Raw genomic sequence first — 19,953 nt, 5'->3', positions numbered from 1 at the left:
GACCATTCTTAATTAATTTGGTGATCATAATAACCACATTTGATTTGTTATAAGTACATTTGTATGAACACTACCCCTCTCATGTTTGCCCTGGAATTGGTCTTTGCACAGAATAAACTAACTGAGCATCTTCTTACAGGGTTAATCTGAAAGAGAAATAAAAGTTTTTGTCGCATCAAAATGCTCTAATTATAGCACTTAAAATTGCATTTAGCATTACACATTGTCCATTAGATGGCGCCAGAGGAATATTGATGCTATGAATTTCTAGGGCCTCTAAATATCAACAAGATCAGACATATTCTTCCTCATGCCTTCCGTTTGACCATAGACAGTAGCGTTTGACAGATCATACTAAAAAAAATGTCCACCTCCAGAGGTCGTGGTACACGAGTCTATTTGCTGTGACATCTTTAACAATTAACTTATTTTGTCATTAATATTTCATTGATCATTTACTGGACTTAAAGCAACTTCAGTTTATTTTTATTTTTTTATTTTTTTAGAAAAATCATGTTAACATGTAAATAATACAACAGTCTTTTGAGGAACATTTATTTGTAAATCTCTCTATCATCATTCATTGTATTGCATTGCATTATGTATTTATTTTAGTTTTTTATGTTAAATAATTTGTCTAATGGTTCATTATGGTTCACATGGTATATTATTCCATATACCCAGGCTATGCAGGGTTAAAAATAAATATCTCTTGTTGTTCTCCAAAGTTAAACTTGGGGGTTAAACAGACCCCCTCGCCTACTCACAAAAAAAAACGATCATATATTTTTTACATCAAAAACAAGTTTAATGTTTATTTACACCAACTCCCACTCCCACATACAAACAGTCACACAAAACAAGAGGTGTGGCTTTAAAGCAATTCACATTCAGAGAAAGTGTGTACTGTATACACAGCGGAACATGTCTTTTTCCAAGAATTCAGCCAATTATTAGCATGACTTACAACAATGTTTAATATCTGCAGCAGATAATGACACTCTTCTTAAAAAGATTGTTCACCCAAAGATTAAATTTCTGTCATCATTTACTCACCTTCATGTTGGGCAGAATGCTTAATTTCATTTAGAATGACATCTTTTTTTGTGTTGCACAAAAGACAAAGTAACAGCGGTTTGGAAGGACATGGGGATGAGTAAATGACAACACAAAATGCCTATGTAAAGACATTTTTTATAATTGAGTTGGATCTTTTTTCTTCTACAAGTTCAACTGTACAGTAAACTAAATAAAAACTTTATTCATTTTAATGTACCACAGCATTTTTGATAATAGTAGACACAAGCTAAGTTGTACACAATTAATGCTTCCATTAAAACTAAAGACCAAATCATGTGATATTTTGTACTGACCTACCAATCACAGATCATGTGACATTTTATCATGTGATACCAATCCACCTGCTCAATTGGAATTTCAGTAGTTCTACATTCTTGAAAGAAGTGCTAAATATTACAAGCACGCACAGACACACACACAGTTTTTTTATGAAACTCATTCCATGTAACAATCCAAAACAACTGAACATTTGAACAAAATAGACACACATACTGTAAATAAGATTTAGTTAAACAAGTGCCAAAGCAGCTTTTGTGTTGTACAAAGTCAAGCCATACAGCACTGATGTTGCCATGTTCTTTGTTTAAAATTCCAATAGAATATTTCTGATCATAAAAAGGTTGTTTGAGGAAGATTAAAACACTTCAGCACAGAGTCAAAGGTCTATAGTTTAAAAGACTATTTACAATCTGCAGTTCTCTTAGGCTATTGTATAGTCCGAGTCTTGGCAACAACGCCAGCAGCCTGGATAACACGGTAGCGTTCTCGGAGGTTGCGCCGTCGAACATGCTCATTGGTGATTTCCAATACATTTGCTACAGGAAACCAGCCTTTCTGTCCATCAGATAAACGGACCCCCTCATACAATCCTATGGAAGGCAAGAAGAGATAAGATTAATGAACAAATAACAAAGTTGGAACACATTAAAACATGTCAGATGCGCTTCTAATGAATGGAAGGTATAGTATGATCAGGCCCGCATTAAGAACACATATGGCTATAGCCATAGACAGTATAAGAAAGGCTATAGCAAACCCAAGGGCCCCCTTCATAGTAGCCTATCTTGGTGCCACAATGTTTTCTACCGCAGAAATAATTAGTATTTTTTGTTAAAAATCATATCTTTAACAACACATTAAGAGCATAATGCATTAGAGGGATAGTTCACCCAAAAATGGAAATTAGCCCATGATTTACTCACCCTCAAGTCATCCTAGGTGTATATGACATTCTTCTTTCAGACGAACACAATCGGAGTTATATTTAAAAAAAACTCCTGTCTCTTCCAAGCTTTATAATGGCAGTGAATGGCCGTTTCTGTTTTGAAATCAATGTTTTGAAAGTGCATCTATCCATCATAAAAGAGCTCCACACGGCTCTGGGGGGTTCATAAATGGCTTCTTCAGTGTTATTGTAAACATGGCCAAACAAAGGTGATTTGACTCCAGGATGAAAATAACAGCGTCTCGACAACATGGCGACAAACACTCTACAAACGCAACTCTTCCTCTTCACTGTAGGAGCGCAACAAGACCACGCCCCTTTTTTGTGCAGAGGTTAGTCAAAAAACTGTTCTAGTGACGTCATTAAAGCAGGAAGAAGAGGGATAGTCCAAACCGGCCGTTCGCTGTAGGCTTTGAAAGGGGACTTCTGTTAAATAAAATATCTCGCTTGGCATTGAACTTTGAGCTTTTTACTTTTACAGGTATTATTTATGCTCTAACAGCAACATTACACACTAGCTAAAGTAAAAAAAAAATGGGATTACGAAAAACAAGACCTTTAATATAACTCTGATTGTATTCGTCTCAAAGAAGATTATCATATACAGTACACCTAACATGAGGGTGAGTAAATCATGGGTTCATTTTCATTTTGGGGTAAACTATCCCTTTAACACCAGATATGTTTAAAGCTAACAGGTTTCAAACAGAAACAGCTTTTACACATATGTGTGCCTTAAGGTGTTTACTTTAAATAGTTTCAAGGTCTTCTTTCTGTCCTTAGAAGAGGAGAATCATCAGGGCTGGAATGGGGCTAAAATTCAGCCCATTCAGCCACGCGTTTCCCCATTAATCTTTTGCTGGGTAAGGGCCTTTAAGTTGGAATAAATAAATAAATAAAAGGACAGAAAAAAATAATAGATATTTTTGAATATACTGCATAATTAATATACTAAAATAATATACTGCCAAGCCCTATTGTTAATGAGTGTGACACACCTTCGTTGGTTTTGCGCACGACGTTGATGATCTCCGTGGGCTCCAGATTTAATTCATCAGCTTGGTTTGCCACATACTGCTGCACACACTGCACCTGAGGGCAATCTGAAACACAAAACACCCATGTGATTAGAAAGAAACTGATCTGAAGATAGAAATAAACATGATTACCAGGAAAATCAAAGGCAAGCACTAACATGCCATGTTGCTCACATGAGTATAATCCTGAGCTGAAAAAAGCACCCACTCTTACCCCAGTCTTCATATATGACTTCTTCTTCATTGCTGGTGCCATCGGGATTCGGGAATGCTGCCAACCACCGGTGCAGGTCAGATCTGATTGAAGAGGGAAAAAAGAAATTACCTATACAGCTTTAAAATCAGCATACATCCTTATATAACCCTGGAAACAATCTGAAATATTGCTACTAAATTATATATCCACTATATGAACTGTATTGGGGCACCTGACCATTACACTGTAATGACGTCGCATTATAAATACAAAGACATCCCCCTCTTTTACAGCTGTAACAGTTTCAAATCTTCTGGGAAGGCTTTCCATAAGATTTCAGAGTGTTTCTGTGGGAATTTGTGCCCGTTTATCCAGTAGAGCATATGTGAGGTCAGGCACTGATGTTGGATGAGAAGGCCTGGCTGGCTGTTCCAGTTCATCCCATATGTGTTCGATGGGGTTGAGGTCAGGGCTCTGTGTGGGTCAGTCAATTTCTTCCACACCAGACTCATCCGACCATGTCTTTACAGATCTTGCTTTGTGCACTAGAGCACAGTCACACTGGAATAGAAAAGGGACTTCCCCAAACTGTTCCCACAAAGTTGGAAGCATAGCATTGTCCAAAATGTCTTGGTAAGCTGAAGCATTACGATTTCCTTTCACTAATAGTAAAAAGACTAGCCCAACCTCTGAAAAACAGCCCCACGCACACTAAACTCTACAGTTGGCCCTACAGTCAGTAAGGTATCCGCCAAACAGACTCGCCCAACAGATAAGCGTGATTAATCACTCCACAGAACAGGTTTCCACTGCTTCAGAGTCAAGTGGCACCGTGCTTAACACCACTGCATCTGGCGCTTGGCAGTGTACTTGGTAATGAGAGGCTTGCATGCTGCCGCCCGGCCATTAAAACCCATTCCATGAAGCTCCCGCCGCACAATTTTTGTGCTGATATTAATGGCAGTGGAAGTTTCGAACTATTCAGCTATGGAATCAGCAGTTGATTGTTGAATATCTAGCATGGATTACATTTCTGACTTATTGCAAAGGTGGCATCCTATCACCAATACCACGCTTGGATTTACTGAGCCCTGCAGAATGACCCTTTTTTCCACTAATGTTTGCAAATGCAGACTGCATGGATAGGTGCTTGATTTTATACACCTGTGGCAATGGGTTTAATTGAAACATTGAATAATTAAATAACTATTATAATTAAGAGGTGTGGTGATAATATTATTGTCCATATAGTGTATATATAGTGAGCGAAAGAGAGAAGAAAAAAAACATATTGAATGGATGGTTCTTTATGCCTTCTTGATACACGCATTTATTTTTAAAATTACTTATAAGATTTTTTTTTTGTACGAAATTAAATTGAGCAAAAGTGACAGTAAATACATTTTTAATTTAACAGACGACTTATATTCTAATAAAACTTTTTCTATTCATCAAATAATCTTGATCATAATAATAAAAAAAATGTTGCTTGAGCAACAAATCAGCATATTATAATGATTTTTGAAGGATCACGTGACACTGAAGACTGGAGTCATGAGGCTATTTCAACATATTCAAATAGTTTTAAATAAATCATTTTATATTATTGCTTTACTGTCTTTTTGATCAAATAAGTGTAGCCTTGGTAAGCATGTGTTCACTACCCCAACAGTAGTGTACTGTGCAAAATACCAACAGAAAACAACTTCTCTAAAAAATGACCATATGGATTCAAAACATAACAGAGCAATGAACATAAATCACGGATGAGTAAAATGAATAGCATATGGTTTGTTTAGAATTCCACGCACTGTGTGGGAGCTTTCATAACTCTCTCCATCATGCGTCCCTGGTGATTCTCCAGCAGGGTCAGACAGAAGCACTGCTCCAGGCTGGGGACAGCTGGGTCCTCCCTAAAAGGCTGCACCTGGACCAGGGAGCGATGCGCATGATCAAGGACTACATACCGCTCAGAACTGCAGCACAGAGAAAGAGAGGTCAAAATAAATGAGTTAAGTATGATTCAGAAACAACAGGATTAATTAATCATCCATGGTAAATGCAAAAAGGTGTGTTATTTTTTGTAAAGGATAATTAATGGAATGGAATTATCATGCATTGTTTTGTAATCCTCAAAAAACAAAACACATAACACAGACAGGTTTTTCAGCTTTCTACCTTTTCTTGCTTGCAATGACAAGCAGGTCGTTGAAGAGAAAGAGGTAGACCAGGCTGAATTTTGGGCGGAGGTTCAAGAAAGTTCCTCCTCTGTTTATTTCCTGCACCTCTCCTCGTTTCTCCAAGTAACGTGTTTGAGATATAATTGGCAATGCCTGAATAAATGATTCAAAGATGGGGCAATATTTAAACAAATAAATATATAAACAAATAAATATTCTATATAGAGAATATTCTAAGAGGATTTTAAAAATATATATTTTTTAAATGTTATGGCTTGATTAAAAAAGGCAATATTTGACGACACTATTGAAAAGTAATTAGTGTGACACTGATCATGTGACATTCTCAAATCATGCTGGATTACATCAGGCCTTACGATTTTTTAAATTTGTGTTAATTCAACTTTTTAAAATGTGTTAAAATGAGAATAGAATTTGTAATAAAGGCATTTTCACTAGTGGTCTCATCATTTCATAACTGCAATTGTTATCATTACTAAAACACATATGCTTTGCTGTACTGGAGGACCCCCTTGAAAACGAGATGTTTCATCTCAAGGGGTTAATCCTCGCAATAAAGATATGTTAATAAATAAATAAATAAATAAATCATTAATCAGTATAGCTCACCTTTAATTTGTCAAACTCCAGAATACCATTAATATGAATCAGTTCCTCCATCTGCCTCATTTTTCCAACTTGAGTATTACATTCTTCGATGATCTGTGAGGATGTGCGTGACAAGTTATTTAAAATCACATCTGACAACATAAAAAAAAAACATAAACAATGCGCAGCTACAACAAAACATTATTTCCATGCAGACGAATTAATCTGCATGCATGATAACGTTACAGACATATTAAATATGACCTATTTTGGTTCTTTCATGAAAATGGAAGAATATAAATGAGCGACTCAATGTTCTTTATTTCTCTAATGCTATAAATTGCTATAAAATCCACCTTGTTAGTTATCTTTGACTCCATGATAAATATGGCTTATATAACATAATTTCTAGTGACCTGACCCGCATTTAACCTTGTGTTCCACTCTCTCCCCCTCTTTCCCCCCATTCTCGCTCTCTTTTCCTTTTATCTTCCTCTCTAATAGGCTATATTGGGAACAATGAGGTCTAGTTTGATCATGGAACAATGTGCTAAAGTGACTTTTTAATGAGAGGAAAAAACAGGGTCCATCATTTACTGTGCTCTTGGGATGTTTACCTTAGACACAGAGTCATGCGCTTTTGATGCCGTTTGTTCCTTATCCGCCCCAACGGCCGTTCTCCTCAGGATGTTCTGATGAAAAAAGGCATTTTTAAAAATGTAGATTGCGTTCATTGTACCCTTGATCACTTTAAGATAATTTCTGCTTGATTCTAATGATTGCCTTGCAACCCACGTGGAGAAGAAGAAAAAAAACACCCCAAAACCAACAGAAATTGGTTCAGTGAAGAAGAATTCCAATATACACTATCTTTTAGAAGTCATTATTTTAATGTTTTAAAAGAAGTCTATTAAGCACAAGTTAATTTATTTCAGTAGTTCAACTTAAAAGGTGAAACTATGTTACATAGACTTATTACATGCAAAGTGAGATATTTAAAGCTTTTATTTGTTGGCTTACAGCTATGAAAACCAGCATTTAAATTTGACGGAAGCAAAGGGACCCGTCCATAGACCCTCCCCTCGAAGTACTCAAGATAGAAGCGGTAAAAAATGGACAAAAGCGATGAATTAAAATGGCAGGTGTAAACGTGTCTCCCTCGTCCACTTGTGATTCGATCGACCATAACGCATCTTAATACCAGGTGGAAATAGGGCCTTCGACTACCACTGGACGTGGTCGAAAGTGGACAAGCTCAAACCCTTTTAGACCCTGTTTACACCTGTATTTAGCGTCGTTCACTTGTGATCCGATCGACCAACTTGCATCTTAATACCAGATGTAAACAGGCCCAATGTGAATTATTCACCCACCTCGATGAGCATTTTAATGCGTGTGATTCGCTGGAAGGGCAGCAACAGGAAGGACATGAAGGGCAGTCGTTGACACTTGGGCGACTCCTGCAGTCGGGTGATAACGGTCGCAAACTGAGTGTTAGTTTGCCTGTAATAGATATTAGGCAAAATAATAAGTGAGTGATTTAAACATTTAAATGGATGAGAACAAATGAAATCGTTTGAAATGGCCTCGCTTATGTGTGTTGACGTATGAGTTTCTTACATTAGATTACTGTAGGTCTTTTCCTGATAAATCTGATTTCGAACATAGTCAATATATGCAGGGAAATGATGTTGGGAATGATAGTGGATGATATCACAGATGTCAGAAATGATAATGCTCTCATCTAGACGTTCCTCCAGATCCTTCAGAAACCTGCGAAAGAAATGTCAGTAGACAATTGGTATTTATTTACAAATGGATGTTTCTGTCTGCTGTGTAGTAGCCCATCTTGTTTTACAGGCTACACTGCATTACCGGAGCATTAGACTACATCCTGATACTTCATATTTAATCGTTTTTGACTTAATTATGTTTTGACGGATTCATTTAATTAACATCAAACGCTGCTGCCTCAGCAAGTTCTGATGGGTTACACCTGGCAAATGCATGTCTTTAGGGTTCATGTAAACAAACAAAACTAATTTGTGGGGATTAGGCAGTGCTGTTTCAGCAAATCTAAGCTGTAAATGTCTGCATTTCACACACACAGGCACTCACCTCTCGCTGACCTCTTGGATGCGCAGGATGTTTGAGAAGAGGGTTTTTTTGTCCATGATAATGAGAGTGTCATTCAAGTCACTTGACTCCATAAAATGCTCCGTTAACACGCGCAGAGAGCGCAAATATGACATTTCTGATGTAATCACCTCGAACATGCTCTGCACACAGAAAAGCGAAACATAGATGTTATTTAAATGCAATTTAGTCTTTCTCGACAACACGTGAAATCTTGATAGATCCGTTTTTTAATTCATAAATCTACTTTATTGTTATTCTTTATTATTATCATCGTCTTTATTACACTTATAATTTGGGCATGCTGTCTCATTCTGGTCACATTTAATCTTAAAGTCAAAAGGAACACATATTTTGCATTAAGGCAATAAAGCATGTTAGGACTATCAATAATTTCCAACATATAGAAGTTATTTTAGAAACAATTCAGAACATTACCCCTATATATAAAATATACTAATATATATATATATATATATATATACACAGAGAGAGAGAGAGAGAGAGAGAGAGAGAGAGAGAGAGAGAGAGAATATATATACAGTATATGTATATATTATATAGTGTATAAGTATTCAGCTTTCGTGAGATTCACCCTCTCCCTACTTCCAGAACTTCTTTTCCCGTCATTCCCATCCTGTCTTTCTTCTCTTTTCCTTTCGAATCACATTTTCCATATTTCCAAATTCTTCCATAATCTTACTTCTTCCGTAATCCATAATCATGACCTCAAAACTCAGCACTTGCTCTTCCCAGAAGTGCGTGTTCTTCTCTGAGTTTTATAGCACATTCATTGAGGATTTCTGCTCACCTCATGGTACTTGCACTCCTCTGGGCTTAGGGTTTGCAGGACACCACTGTCTCGTACCATTGGCTGGTCTCGCCATAAATTGCTCTGCTTTAGAATTGGACTGTTAGTGGATGTGGAACCTTTCTCTCCTTTTTCTGGGCTGGCTGTGAGGTGCGTGTCCATCTGGAAGTCTATGCTGGTCTTACTGATGTTGCGACATACTGTCCTCCTGATCTCCTGGTGTATAAATGTTTCTGTGTAAAACTGATACAGCTCTGCAAGGGTCACAAAATATGGCATTAAATTGTAGGTGAAGACATCATTTATTCTTTGTTTTATTGGACTGTACAATTTCTCAATAGTGTTTTTTATAAACATGCATGAGATCTGTCTTTCAACATTTTCAATTTAAATTGATGATGTATTAAATAAATAAATAAAATGATACCCTCAGCCATCACATCTTCCAAGTCAAGAGACTGTTTGCGACGTGGGATGACTCGTGGAGGCCTGGAGCTGGAAGACATAGATTGCATTACACACAAAGTAAAGACAAATATGACAGCTGTGTCACTACAATATTAAAGCTTAAAGAGAGCAGAAACTGTTTGAGGGATGAAAAGAAAAGAAAATACTTCTCATTGGATGCACATTTTTCACCATCAGCCCCTGCACTGTCATTCTCATCTGTTGAAGAAACAATTAAGTACCAATTACTTAACTTAATTAAATAACTTAATAAAAGGCTGCAAACACCTTCTTTACTTCTATGAAGCATTTCTAGGATATTCAATGAAAAAAAAAAACGATCAGGACTGAAAAGTGGGTGTTGAAAGAATTTGTTCTGAAGAAGAAAGTCAGACATATAGGCGTGGAAACAAAAACTAAAATAATTTTTCAAAAAATTGTTTTAGATAACAGAAATAGTTTAAATAAAATATAAATATTAGATTAAAAAAGCTTATAAAAATAACAAATATAACTAACTGAAATAAAATTTATTTATATTGAAGTACTAAAATTGCTAAAACTAAAGCTGATATAGAAATAAATTAAAGCTAAATAGAAATATTAAAATAATAATAACACTAACAAATGCCACAAGCAGATAACAAAACTAAAGCTTAATCGAAAATGAAAAATATATTTAAAAAAGCGAATTAAACATAATAAATTCTATATACTACTTATTGTACATGATACTAAAACAAGACTGTTTGGAACAACATGAGGGTTTATGACATTTTAAATGTATCCCTTGAAGAATGTAAATGAGGTCTATTTTGATTTCATGCCGACTTTCAATGTTTTTCTGTACCTATAGACTTGAGAGAATAACTGCTGAGGCGTCTTCCGTTCTCATAGGTCTTGGCTGGTGGTGGTGGTGGAGTTCTTTGTAGTCGAGGACTGCCAGGTGGGCTGCATTTGTTAAAGGGCTGCAGAGGCTGAATAATGCGAGACGGACACCTGCTTTCTAAAGGCATTCTGGGAGGAACGGCTGGAGGGGTGTCCTTGCTTGTTACAGTGTCCAGCCTCTTTTGAGGTCTAGGTGGAGTGACCAAATCCAGGGTAATGTCATAAATGGACTCCTCCTGTACCTCCAAAGACTGGGCTGTGGGGACGTTTGGAGGAGTCTGGGGAAATGGGACAACAGAGGCGATCAATGCCGGAGGTCCAGGGTCTGATTTCCTCCTCAGCTGCTGCTCTATTAGGTTACGAGCCTCCAGAAACTTGTCTTTTTTAATTTGCGGTTCCTCGTTCTCGTTCTCACCTTTAGGTAATGGCTCACTTAAAGACTCCGCTTCCTTATTTGACCTTATTTCTTCGTTCTCGTCCTCTCCTGCTATTTCATTCTGATCCTCCGTGTCACTGAATTCGATCTCTTCATCCTCACCCTCGTCCTCTTCTTGCTCACTTATTGGCACCCACACAAGCTTCATCCCAGGCCTCTGCTGGTGACACATACAGCCGCAGTTCTTCTCACACTGATGCTCTGGAACAGGGCTAGAATCCTGATCTGCTCGCAGTTTGCCGCCTTCTTTTCCATCGGGAGCTAGAGGAGGACATGGATTATGGTCAGGGTTAGGCTTTCCTGCAAATTCCAACATAAAGTTGGGTCAAAAACATGATGCTAATTTGTCCAATCGCACGTCCTGATTTTGCCGAGTTAGACGTGTTCCTGGGTCAACATATTTTGTTGATCCTGGAACAACATTCCTTTTGGAAAATTCAATCCTAACCATATCCCATAAATTACAGTATACCTAAAATCAGAGGGAAATTATATAAGAATAACACTGATGTAGAAGCACCTAAACCTAAACTTGACATAAACTGTAAACTTGTCCCTCAAATCTGATTGGTTGGTTGGAATGTTGATCCAAGAACATGTACTTGGTGAAATCAGGTTCTGCTGTCAAATCAATTAATTGTTTTCAAAAAATACATTAAAAATACAATTCATACATACAGTGACTTTTCTATGATGAGTTTAATTTCAGCAGTAAAAATCATTCTGAAATATTTCACAAACGTCAGGATGATATAACTGACTTGATATCATAATGGAGAAGGGTAAGTTCTACCAGGACATTTTATTGTCATTTTTACAGTAAAATACTGTTAAATGTACCGTTTTTAGAAATAATAAAAAAGGCAAATCAAATGATAATTTACAGTGATAAACTGACATTCCCAGAGTGAAGTGAAGTGTCACACAGGAAAATTTTTGTTATAAGTTATGCACATTTGGGTTTTATGTTACATCTTCTGTCGTTTAATGAATGTTAATTGCATTATTTTAGTGTCATGTCATGTGTGTTACCATGATGGTGTTCTGTGTTTGCGTGAATGACTCTGTGCTCCTTCTGTATACTAGTATTCAGCTTTTGGAAAAGCTACTTGTGATTAACTTCTTTATGATTCTCCATGTGGCTTCCTCTTTTAACACCATAATTATGGTGGTTGTCAGTATATGTAAAAAACTACAAAATAGATTTTAGTAGCAGTGTGCGTTGTTGGATTTACCGCTTTAAATAGCAATTTTCTTGTTTGTAAATTACAGTTTTATACTGTAAAGTATACAGGTTGTTCTGTAAATATGTTTAAATTTGTACTGCATTTTTTACAGAATTATTCTAGCAACCACAGCTGCCAGGGTTTTTTTTTTTTTTTTTTTTTTTTTACGGTGATATACAGAACTGTGCAAAAGTCTTAGGCACGTTAGTATTTTTTATATTGCATATAAAAATCTCACAGAATTATTACAAGTAATGGCAAAAGGAATGTTTGGAAATGTAAACTGATATGTGCAACTTACACACAGCAAAAGAAAAAAGAACTGGCTTAAAACCTTTTTTTTTTTTTTTGGGTGAAAATACTAACGTACATAAGACTTTTGCACAGTACTGTATATCCTCTGAAGCAGGTTAGTTCAGGTCATAAAATGGATGGTATAGATCTTAGTCAAGGTAGCACAAAATTTTATTTTTGACAGGAATGAATTCGAGGCTGTGAGGGATAGAATACAGAGCGTTCAATGGATTTTACTGCTGTTTAACAACATGCCAACTGCTCAGCTGACTAAAAAACTCCATAAAACAGTTTTAAAAGTTGTGAGCTGTGAAAATTGTGAGATCTAGGACCTTTATACATTGCGTTGTAAAGACTGTATGTCTATCCCTTACAGCCTCATTTTCATCTACTTTAAATGAAATATGGCATCTAACCCGACTAAGGTCTATTTATGAATTAAGGCAAAGATACTACAGGCAAAAAGCACTGGTCAATTTTGGGATATTGCATCCAAAACATCTCTTCTTTCAGTCTACTGGAAAGAAAACATCCAAAACACACATTTAAGTGTTTATTACACAATTGTTATGTCTGTAAATTTTGATAACAATATTAATATCTTTAAAGGCAGTTTTCTCAAAGTGATTTTTTTTTCTCATGCACTGAACCAGAAATGTCCATTCAATCTATATTCCGAATGTTTTTACAGCTTTTTGTTTATACATTTGCTTAATTTATATTCCATTCTATTCCTAAAAACATGTTTAAAAAAATCTGGCTGTTAACAATATCTTCTGATTTATGGAATGGTAAAAACAGATATCCAAAATCCCTTCAGTAAATAATAATAAATAAACTTTAACTGGTATATCAACAAAATGAAACAAGAATTTTTTAACCTGGCTTTATCCAATGTTCAGATTTATGTTCTGGACATATATGCAAACAACAAGTGCAGTTTAAATCATATAATGCCTTTTTAATGCCATAAAAAAAACTTTTTTTTAAAACTTGTAATAAAAATGTAATGTGTTAATGTGCTATGATTATTAACTGGAGGGTTATGGTGATATATACTAGTTAATAAAGTACATTTGATTAATTATGTTCTGATCTACAAGCCTGTACAAGACTGTATGTTACTGGAATACTCTGTCAGGTTGTTCCAGAAAGGCTTCATATCCTCCAGGGTTTTAAAGATCTTTGATTACCACCTCTTTTTGATCCCTTCTTCTGCTTTGACTCTTCCATCTCTGCCTTTGAGCCTGCCGTTATCAGTGCCGCCAACTTCTGCATGGAACCTTTGCGCTGTGTCTGTCCCTCCTCCCCTTCCTTACCTCGCAGCTCTTCGAACGCCTCAAATACATTTAGCTTGATCTTCCCAAATGCTCGTTTTAGCCCTTCTGCCATTTCACTACACCGGTGACTGACCTGCTTGAAACTCTCTCTCTTGGAAACTTGAACTAGTTGAACGCGTAAGTCAGGTTAAGGGTGGGACTGTGGTTTATTACCCCAATTATCACATAAAGGCCACTTTGCATGTTAATTCATGTTAAATCACACTAGCTCAGTTAAGATAATTGTCACTGTAAACAAGTTTTATGAACAATACATTACATTTTCAGATGATGTCCAACAGGAATGTTAAGTAAGTAAAACCAAAAGAAGGTCAAGTTTTTCCCTATATGACTTTGGAATAGCCTCCAGGACACATTCTCTCAGTATTAAAAAGTAAATTCCAGAAATTAGGGTTTCCACCAAACTATATATAACTATACACCATATACACCATTAGGGTAGTATTCAAATTACTTAAACCATGATGCAAGATTTTAGTCATACTGTTCATCCCTAATATGTATTGTAAAAAAATACACTAAACAAATAAAGGCTTGACTTCAAAGTGTTTGCATACGGTTGCGTATAGTTTGCATATATGCAACAAATCCCTCAATCTTCTGCAGTTCACCGAGTCAGGAATGTCTCAAACATTTTCTGCAATAATTATCAATCAATTAGATATATACACTACTGTTCAAAAGTTTGGGGTCGTATGATGTTTTTATTAATAGAAATGAATACTTTTATTTAGCAAGGATAGAATCAATTTTAATCAAATAAATGCAGCCATTGTGAGCATAAGCAAAAGACATTTACAAATCTTATCGACCCCAAACTTTTAAACGGTAATGTAGATTTAATGTAATTGTTTCCAATGGGGGTTCTTTTATCCCCTACACCCCATCTGTCTGTGTGTTCAGCAGACAACACACACACACACACACTTTAATCCCACTGACTGACCAAACAACAACCAAGAAAATGACCTCCGATGTGCCTGAATCATGGTTCGGTGAATTAAAAAACTAAACGAAATCCAAGTACAAGAAAGTTGGAGATTTAATTAGAAACGGAAAATGACTTAAGCACTACTGTATGTAACACAAATAGCTTGCATTCCTGAAATGTGTCACATACACACAAAACTAGCAATTTACATTCCAATCCTTCCAAGATTACCAGCAACACTAACATAGTGTCAGAGTTTATCCTCATAACACCCACTCAGATGAAGATCACATTAAAGCTGATTAAAATATGAGTTTAGTAGTTCAATTAACCCTGCAAACGCTTCTTGTTCTGCATGTTTATCCTCGTCTTTATTTCTTTCTCTTTATAGTTTGTATGCCTTAAGGCCCATTCACACCAAGGACGACAACTATGACGATAAAGATATAGTTCTAAAAATCGTTCTAAATGTAAAAGAATAGATGAGTCCACACCACAATGACAAAGGTAACGGCACAGAGAAACGATATCATTGGAATCACTTTCAGAACGATTTTGTCAAGCTGATGAATAATAAAAACAGTGACAGCCAATCAGAATCCACCAAACTGTAACGAGCTCGAGCATTTAAAGCATTTCACAGCAAACAAACACACATAAGGTTACAATGACTATAGATGTAAATACTTTTAGGATGCTTAAATGTTGTACCAGTCATAAAACTGATTTATTGTTTTAGTTTGTTGCTAATTGTGTCGTAAAGTGGTGACCGATATGGATTTTTTTGGTGCCGATGATGCAAACATATTAGAGAGAAGGGTGGCCGATGGCAGATACAACGCAGATGTACCATAGATGCAGTAACACAAGGATTGCAATTATATTTATTTATTTGACATAATATTTACTAAAATAATAGGAATTTAATTATTGGAAAATGTATACATTTTAGGGATGCGCGATATATCAACCACCATATCGGTATCGTCTGATTATGTTCTTAAGAATAAGAAAATTTGGCTGATATATTAAAGCCGATAAATAATGGATTATTTCCTTTAGATGAGACACTTCAGTTGTGCACTGTTCGCCATGATGGTTTTGAATTGCTTGAAATATGATTGGAATCACTTCAGAGAAGTGCAACATTTGCTGCGCAAGTCTGTCATATAAGCTACAATACATGATATTATACTGAGAACATTACAATTGTGTGCTTGGGACATGGACTTTAATGGTGAGACTTTTGTTATATATACTATTACAAAATATATATATCGGTTGTCGCCTTTCAAATATAAAGAATTATTGGTATCGGCCAAAATTTACACATGAACACTACAGAGTACACGTGACACAGCGGGAACTTGGATATTGCGCAGTATAGTGTGAAGTTGCTTGCTCGTGCATGTCTAGTGACAGCCAAAGTCATCCAATTCACACGGCTTGGATCATTCGCACAGAAATCACGCAAAGAGTATGTGTTCTTGTAGGACACAATACGCTCTTCAGCTGTATTATTAACTGAAATGGATCATTAAAAATCGGTCGACCACTAGCTTTGTGACTGAATTTTGAGAAAGAAAATTCCTAGAAAACAAGCATAGATATTCCACGGAAGTAGTTCAAAAGTTCCTGAAAATGAAAGTAAATCCACTGTACCTGATCGGCCTCCATCAACAGGACTCGATGTTCCTTCTTGTCTCTCTTGGCTGTCCACCTCATCTTTCGGTCCACTGTTTTGCCTTCTCTTTGGAGGCAGAGGAGGAGCCCTGTCAGCGCTGGAGAGGGACGAACTTCTCGTTTTGCTCCTGGGCTTAATTGCAGGAGGCTTTTGTAGTCTCCGTTCTATGCTGACGCTCTTTGCTGTATCTCCAGCTGGAATCTTAGACTCTGGCTGGCTGAATTTGTTGACTATCTTTTTGACATTCCCTGAGCTCTGTGAGGCTGCTCCTTCCACGGATGAGGTGTCTGAGGTGTTATTGGAGGACTTGGTGGGAACCGGGGGTCTTTGTTTAGCCTTAGGTTTCGGAGGCAGATGCAGAGACTCTTGAGTAGACATCTTAACTGTTTTTGATGTTTTAAACCTAAGCAACCTGGCCAATGTGAGGCCAGGCAGCAGGGTCACCCAGGGCCTTCAATCTTCAACCTGTGGTAAACAAACAATAATGGTTTTACATATGACTGATGCATCTTTTTCCATCAGTTGACCAATCCCAGATCATCTGACACTGTGTTTTCATTAAAGATATTACAATTCTGTCTGATACTGATTAACTTATATTTATTTTTTAAGTTATTGTCTATAAATGGGGAAGATGAAAGTCTTGATGAAATAGACGTAGCAACAGATCTTTTCTTCTATATTGTGGCGTACATCAGAGTGTAACAGGTTGTCGAAAAAATATACCCTAGGTTGCGCATTGAATTTGAAATATGAACTTGCAGGGGCGGGGTTTAAGCAGATGAAATGATTGGAGAAGTCCTGCATACATCACCGGAAGAAATGGTGGGTTTCACTGGAAAGATCCAGATATGACAATTTGATTAAACATTACGAGGTCCAAAAAAAACCATTAAACAGGTGGTGTGAATTTTCATTTTATGCCGACTTTAAAATTGACGCTATTTCTACAGCTTTGTCCAAATAAATTAAAAAACACTTCAAAACAAAAGTAATCATTTTAAATGCTGTACGTTAATTAATTTGGACATCACTATATTGTAATATACAGAATAAAAAAAATATGTTTCAACACATTTTTTTTTCCTACTATGGAAGTCAATGGGACCAGTTAACTGTTTGGTTACTGACATTCTTCAAAATATCTACCTTTGTGTTCAGCAGAAGAAAGAAATTCATACAGGTTTGAAACAACTTGAGGGTCAGTAGGCTATATTATGACAGAATTGTAAAGTGAACTATCCCTTTAACACTGTTATTAAATTATTCATATTTTTAAAGGTTAAACAAACATTAGATGATGAGGGCAAAGGTAATCTAAAATGTACAAATAATGCACATATCCAAAATTGCCAATTGCCAATATGATCAATTAAAGAAAAATCTGTAATATCAGCAAATAAATATAACAACATATCGTCCAACCCTAGTTTTTATTCTTTCAGTTTCATATCTTGTAATTGCAACCTTAGTAGTAGTCCTAGAACTATAACAATATTTGATGTGATGATTAACATCTAGTAACTCATAAAATAAAATAAAAAGCACAATCACCTTTGTACTGGAATTACCTCACACAGTACAGGTTCATCTGCATTGGACTTTGCTCTTACAGGCAACAGTCAGACTTTTAAATAAAATATGAGATGAACTTCCAATCAGACTGGTTCTTCTGTGAAACAGCATATTAGAAATATGCCGAAAATGTGCTTGCATGTCATATTTACAGTAAGAACCGTGTACTCTGACCCCTTCGGACTTTAAAAGACTATGAATGTCTTAGAAATGCATTATGGGATTAAAACCACACAATTAGTGGTTTATCGTTTTATGGTTATTTCCCCCTTATGTAAAACTACACAAAACCATTTTAATAACTTAATTAGCTTAACTTTCTTGGCTTGGAATAAACCCATTCTGAGGATATGGAAAGGGTGTGTCAAAACGACTTCCCGTATCAACAATTCAGGTTGAACGTTGGCGTCAATGACTTTACTAAACTCGCACCCCTCAGACAAACTCAGCAGGTCTGTCAGGTTCTTAGTGTGCTCGAATTTGATATCCTGAACCTACAAAGCTCAATATTGCACAATGCTAAAAAGAAACACTTTCCCATGGGGTGAAATAGGAAGGGTGAATTGGTTACCATTAAAAGGGTGAGAATGCTTCTTAATTGTTACGTCCTTCTGATATTTTAAACCAGGCCTACAGTACAGTAAACCCCTCAAACAACAGGACACCCAAGTATTCCCTGATGGTCTTCTTTTTTTCTTTTTATGTGTACAAGACACTTCCCCTCCAATCTATAAACAATCTTGGGATCGGAATCCTCTTTTCCTTTCCTGTTGTGAAACTAGGCTTTGCTTCCAAATTCCTTAGATACACTGGGATGTTGTGATATACATTAGAAACATTTAATACACACACACACACACACACACACACACACACACACACACACACACACACACACACACACACACACACACACACAGAGGCTATTTGCAACTGCCTGTATATAAAAACAATGGAAGAATAGAAAAAAGATCGGGAAAAAATATGCTAATGAAATAATCAACATTAATCCAAAAGTCAATACTTCTACTATGTTGTTTACATGACTAACAAGGATCTCCTGTGTAAACTTGGTGTTAATGCAACATGGTAACCACTGAACCTGTCATTAATTTAGTAGACTATATCATTTTATATATCTGACTATGGTAAGCAGCACTATAAGATGCACATACTATATTCACAGTTGAGGAGTTGATTGCAATTCATAACTGTCTTACACAGATACTCACCAAATGTGTCTCACTTTCTTATATCCATTAAAAAAAGCGAATTGCTGAAATGTGTCCAGAGTAAATTTCCTCATAAAAACAAAAACATTTGAGTCGCGTGTGGTAACTCTCACAGTACACATGAACACATAATAGTTTCAAAGACATCCATGTTCATTCATTTCTTTAAAATGACAGCAACAGATCGCCACATTCCTCAGCGAACTTCATATCCGTACGGATTTGATCAGACGTTACTTTCGTCTTTCCTCTTTTGTTGTCCTCTCCGGTAAATCCACGCGCATCTCCGGCTCTTTGTTTTCCTGCTCGTGAGCATGTGTGTAGGAACAGCCGGACAGGGACATTGTGATTAGTGCATAGCATATACCCCTCCTCCCATCCCAATCCATCCCATTCCATTCAATTCCTGCCTGCACAGCACACCCTCCTTTTGGCTGCCACCCAGCGGAGAGCGCTCTCTCTCTCTCTCTCTCTCTCTCTCTCTCTCTCTCTCTCTCTCTCTCTCTCTCTCTCTCTCTCTCTCTCTCTCTCTCTCTCTCTCTCTCTGTGTGTGTGTGTGGTTCAGGGATACCCTATTGAACGTTATGGGGACAAAGATGGCAATATCCGAAACCCTTGAGGGGACC

The 19,953-nt window shown here is 36.6% G+C and overlaps 1 protein-coding gene across 6 annotated transcripts; it reads right to left on the bottom strand.

The window, feature by feature from the left end:
- Positions 1 to 791: 791 nt before the first annotated feature.
- arhgef15b (Rho guanine nucleotide exchange factor 15b) lies at positions 792 to 19,782 on the bottom strand. 6 transcript variants are annotated; one of them, XR_013795709.1, is made up of 17 exons: positions 19,328 to 19,733; positions 16,499 to 16,985; positions 10,572 to 11,306; positions 9,889 to 9,940; positions 9,702 to 9,769; positions 9,275 to 9,528; positions 8,446 to 8,606; positions 7,948 to 8,100; positions 7,701 to 7,830; positions 6,945 to 7,019; positions 6,349 to 6,441; positions 5,717 to 5,871; positions 5,350 to 5,514; positions 3,557 to 3,639; positions 3,304 to 3,408; positions 3,054 to 3,176; positions 792 to 1,949 (listed from the first exon to the last, which is right to left on the bottom strand). XR_013795709.1 is itself a non-coding variant. In XM_079595705.1 (16 exons), the coding sequence occupies exons 2-16, from the start codon at positions 16,896 to 16,898 to the stop codon at positions 1,786 to 1,788; spliced, it is 2,793 nt and encodes a 930-aa protein (XP_079451831.1). In that variant the 5' UTR covers positions 16,899 to 16,985; positions 19,328 to 19,782; the 3' UTR covers positions 793 to 1,785. The 6 variants fall into 6 exon arrangements, 4 of the variants coding, with proteins under 4 accessions (XP_079451831.1, XP_079451832.1, XP_079451829.1 ...); XR_013795710.1 differs by having other exon boundaries at positions 10,572 to 11,345; positions 19,328 to 19,674; XM_079595705.1 differs by lacking the exon at positions 3,054 to 3,176 and having other exon boundaries at positions 793 to 1,949; positions 19,328 to 19,782.
- Positions 19,783 to 19,953: the final 171 nt, after the last annotated feature.

Source organism: Phoxinus phoxinus, assembly GCF_949152265.1.
Source record: "Phoxinus phoxinus genome assembly, chromosome: 21".
NCBI lineage: Eukaryota > Metazoa > Chordata > Actinopteri > Cypriniformes > Leuciscidae > Phoxinus > Phoxinus phoxinus.
The sequence above is the reverse complement of the archived record's forward strand: the minus strand, read 5'-3'. Positions and strand labels throughout refer to the sequence as shown.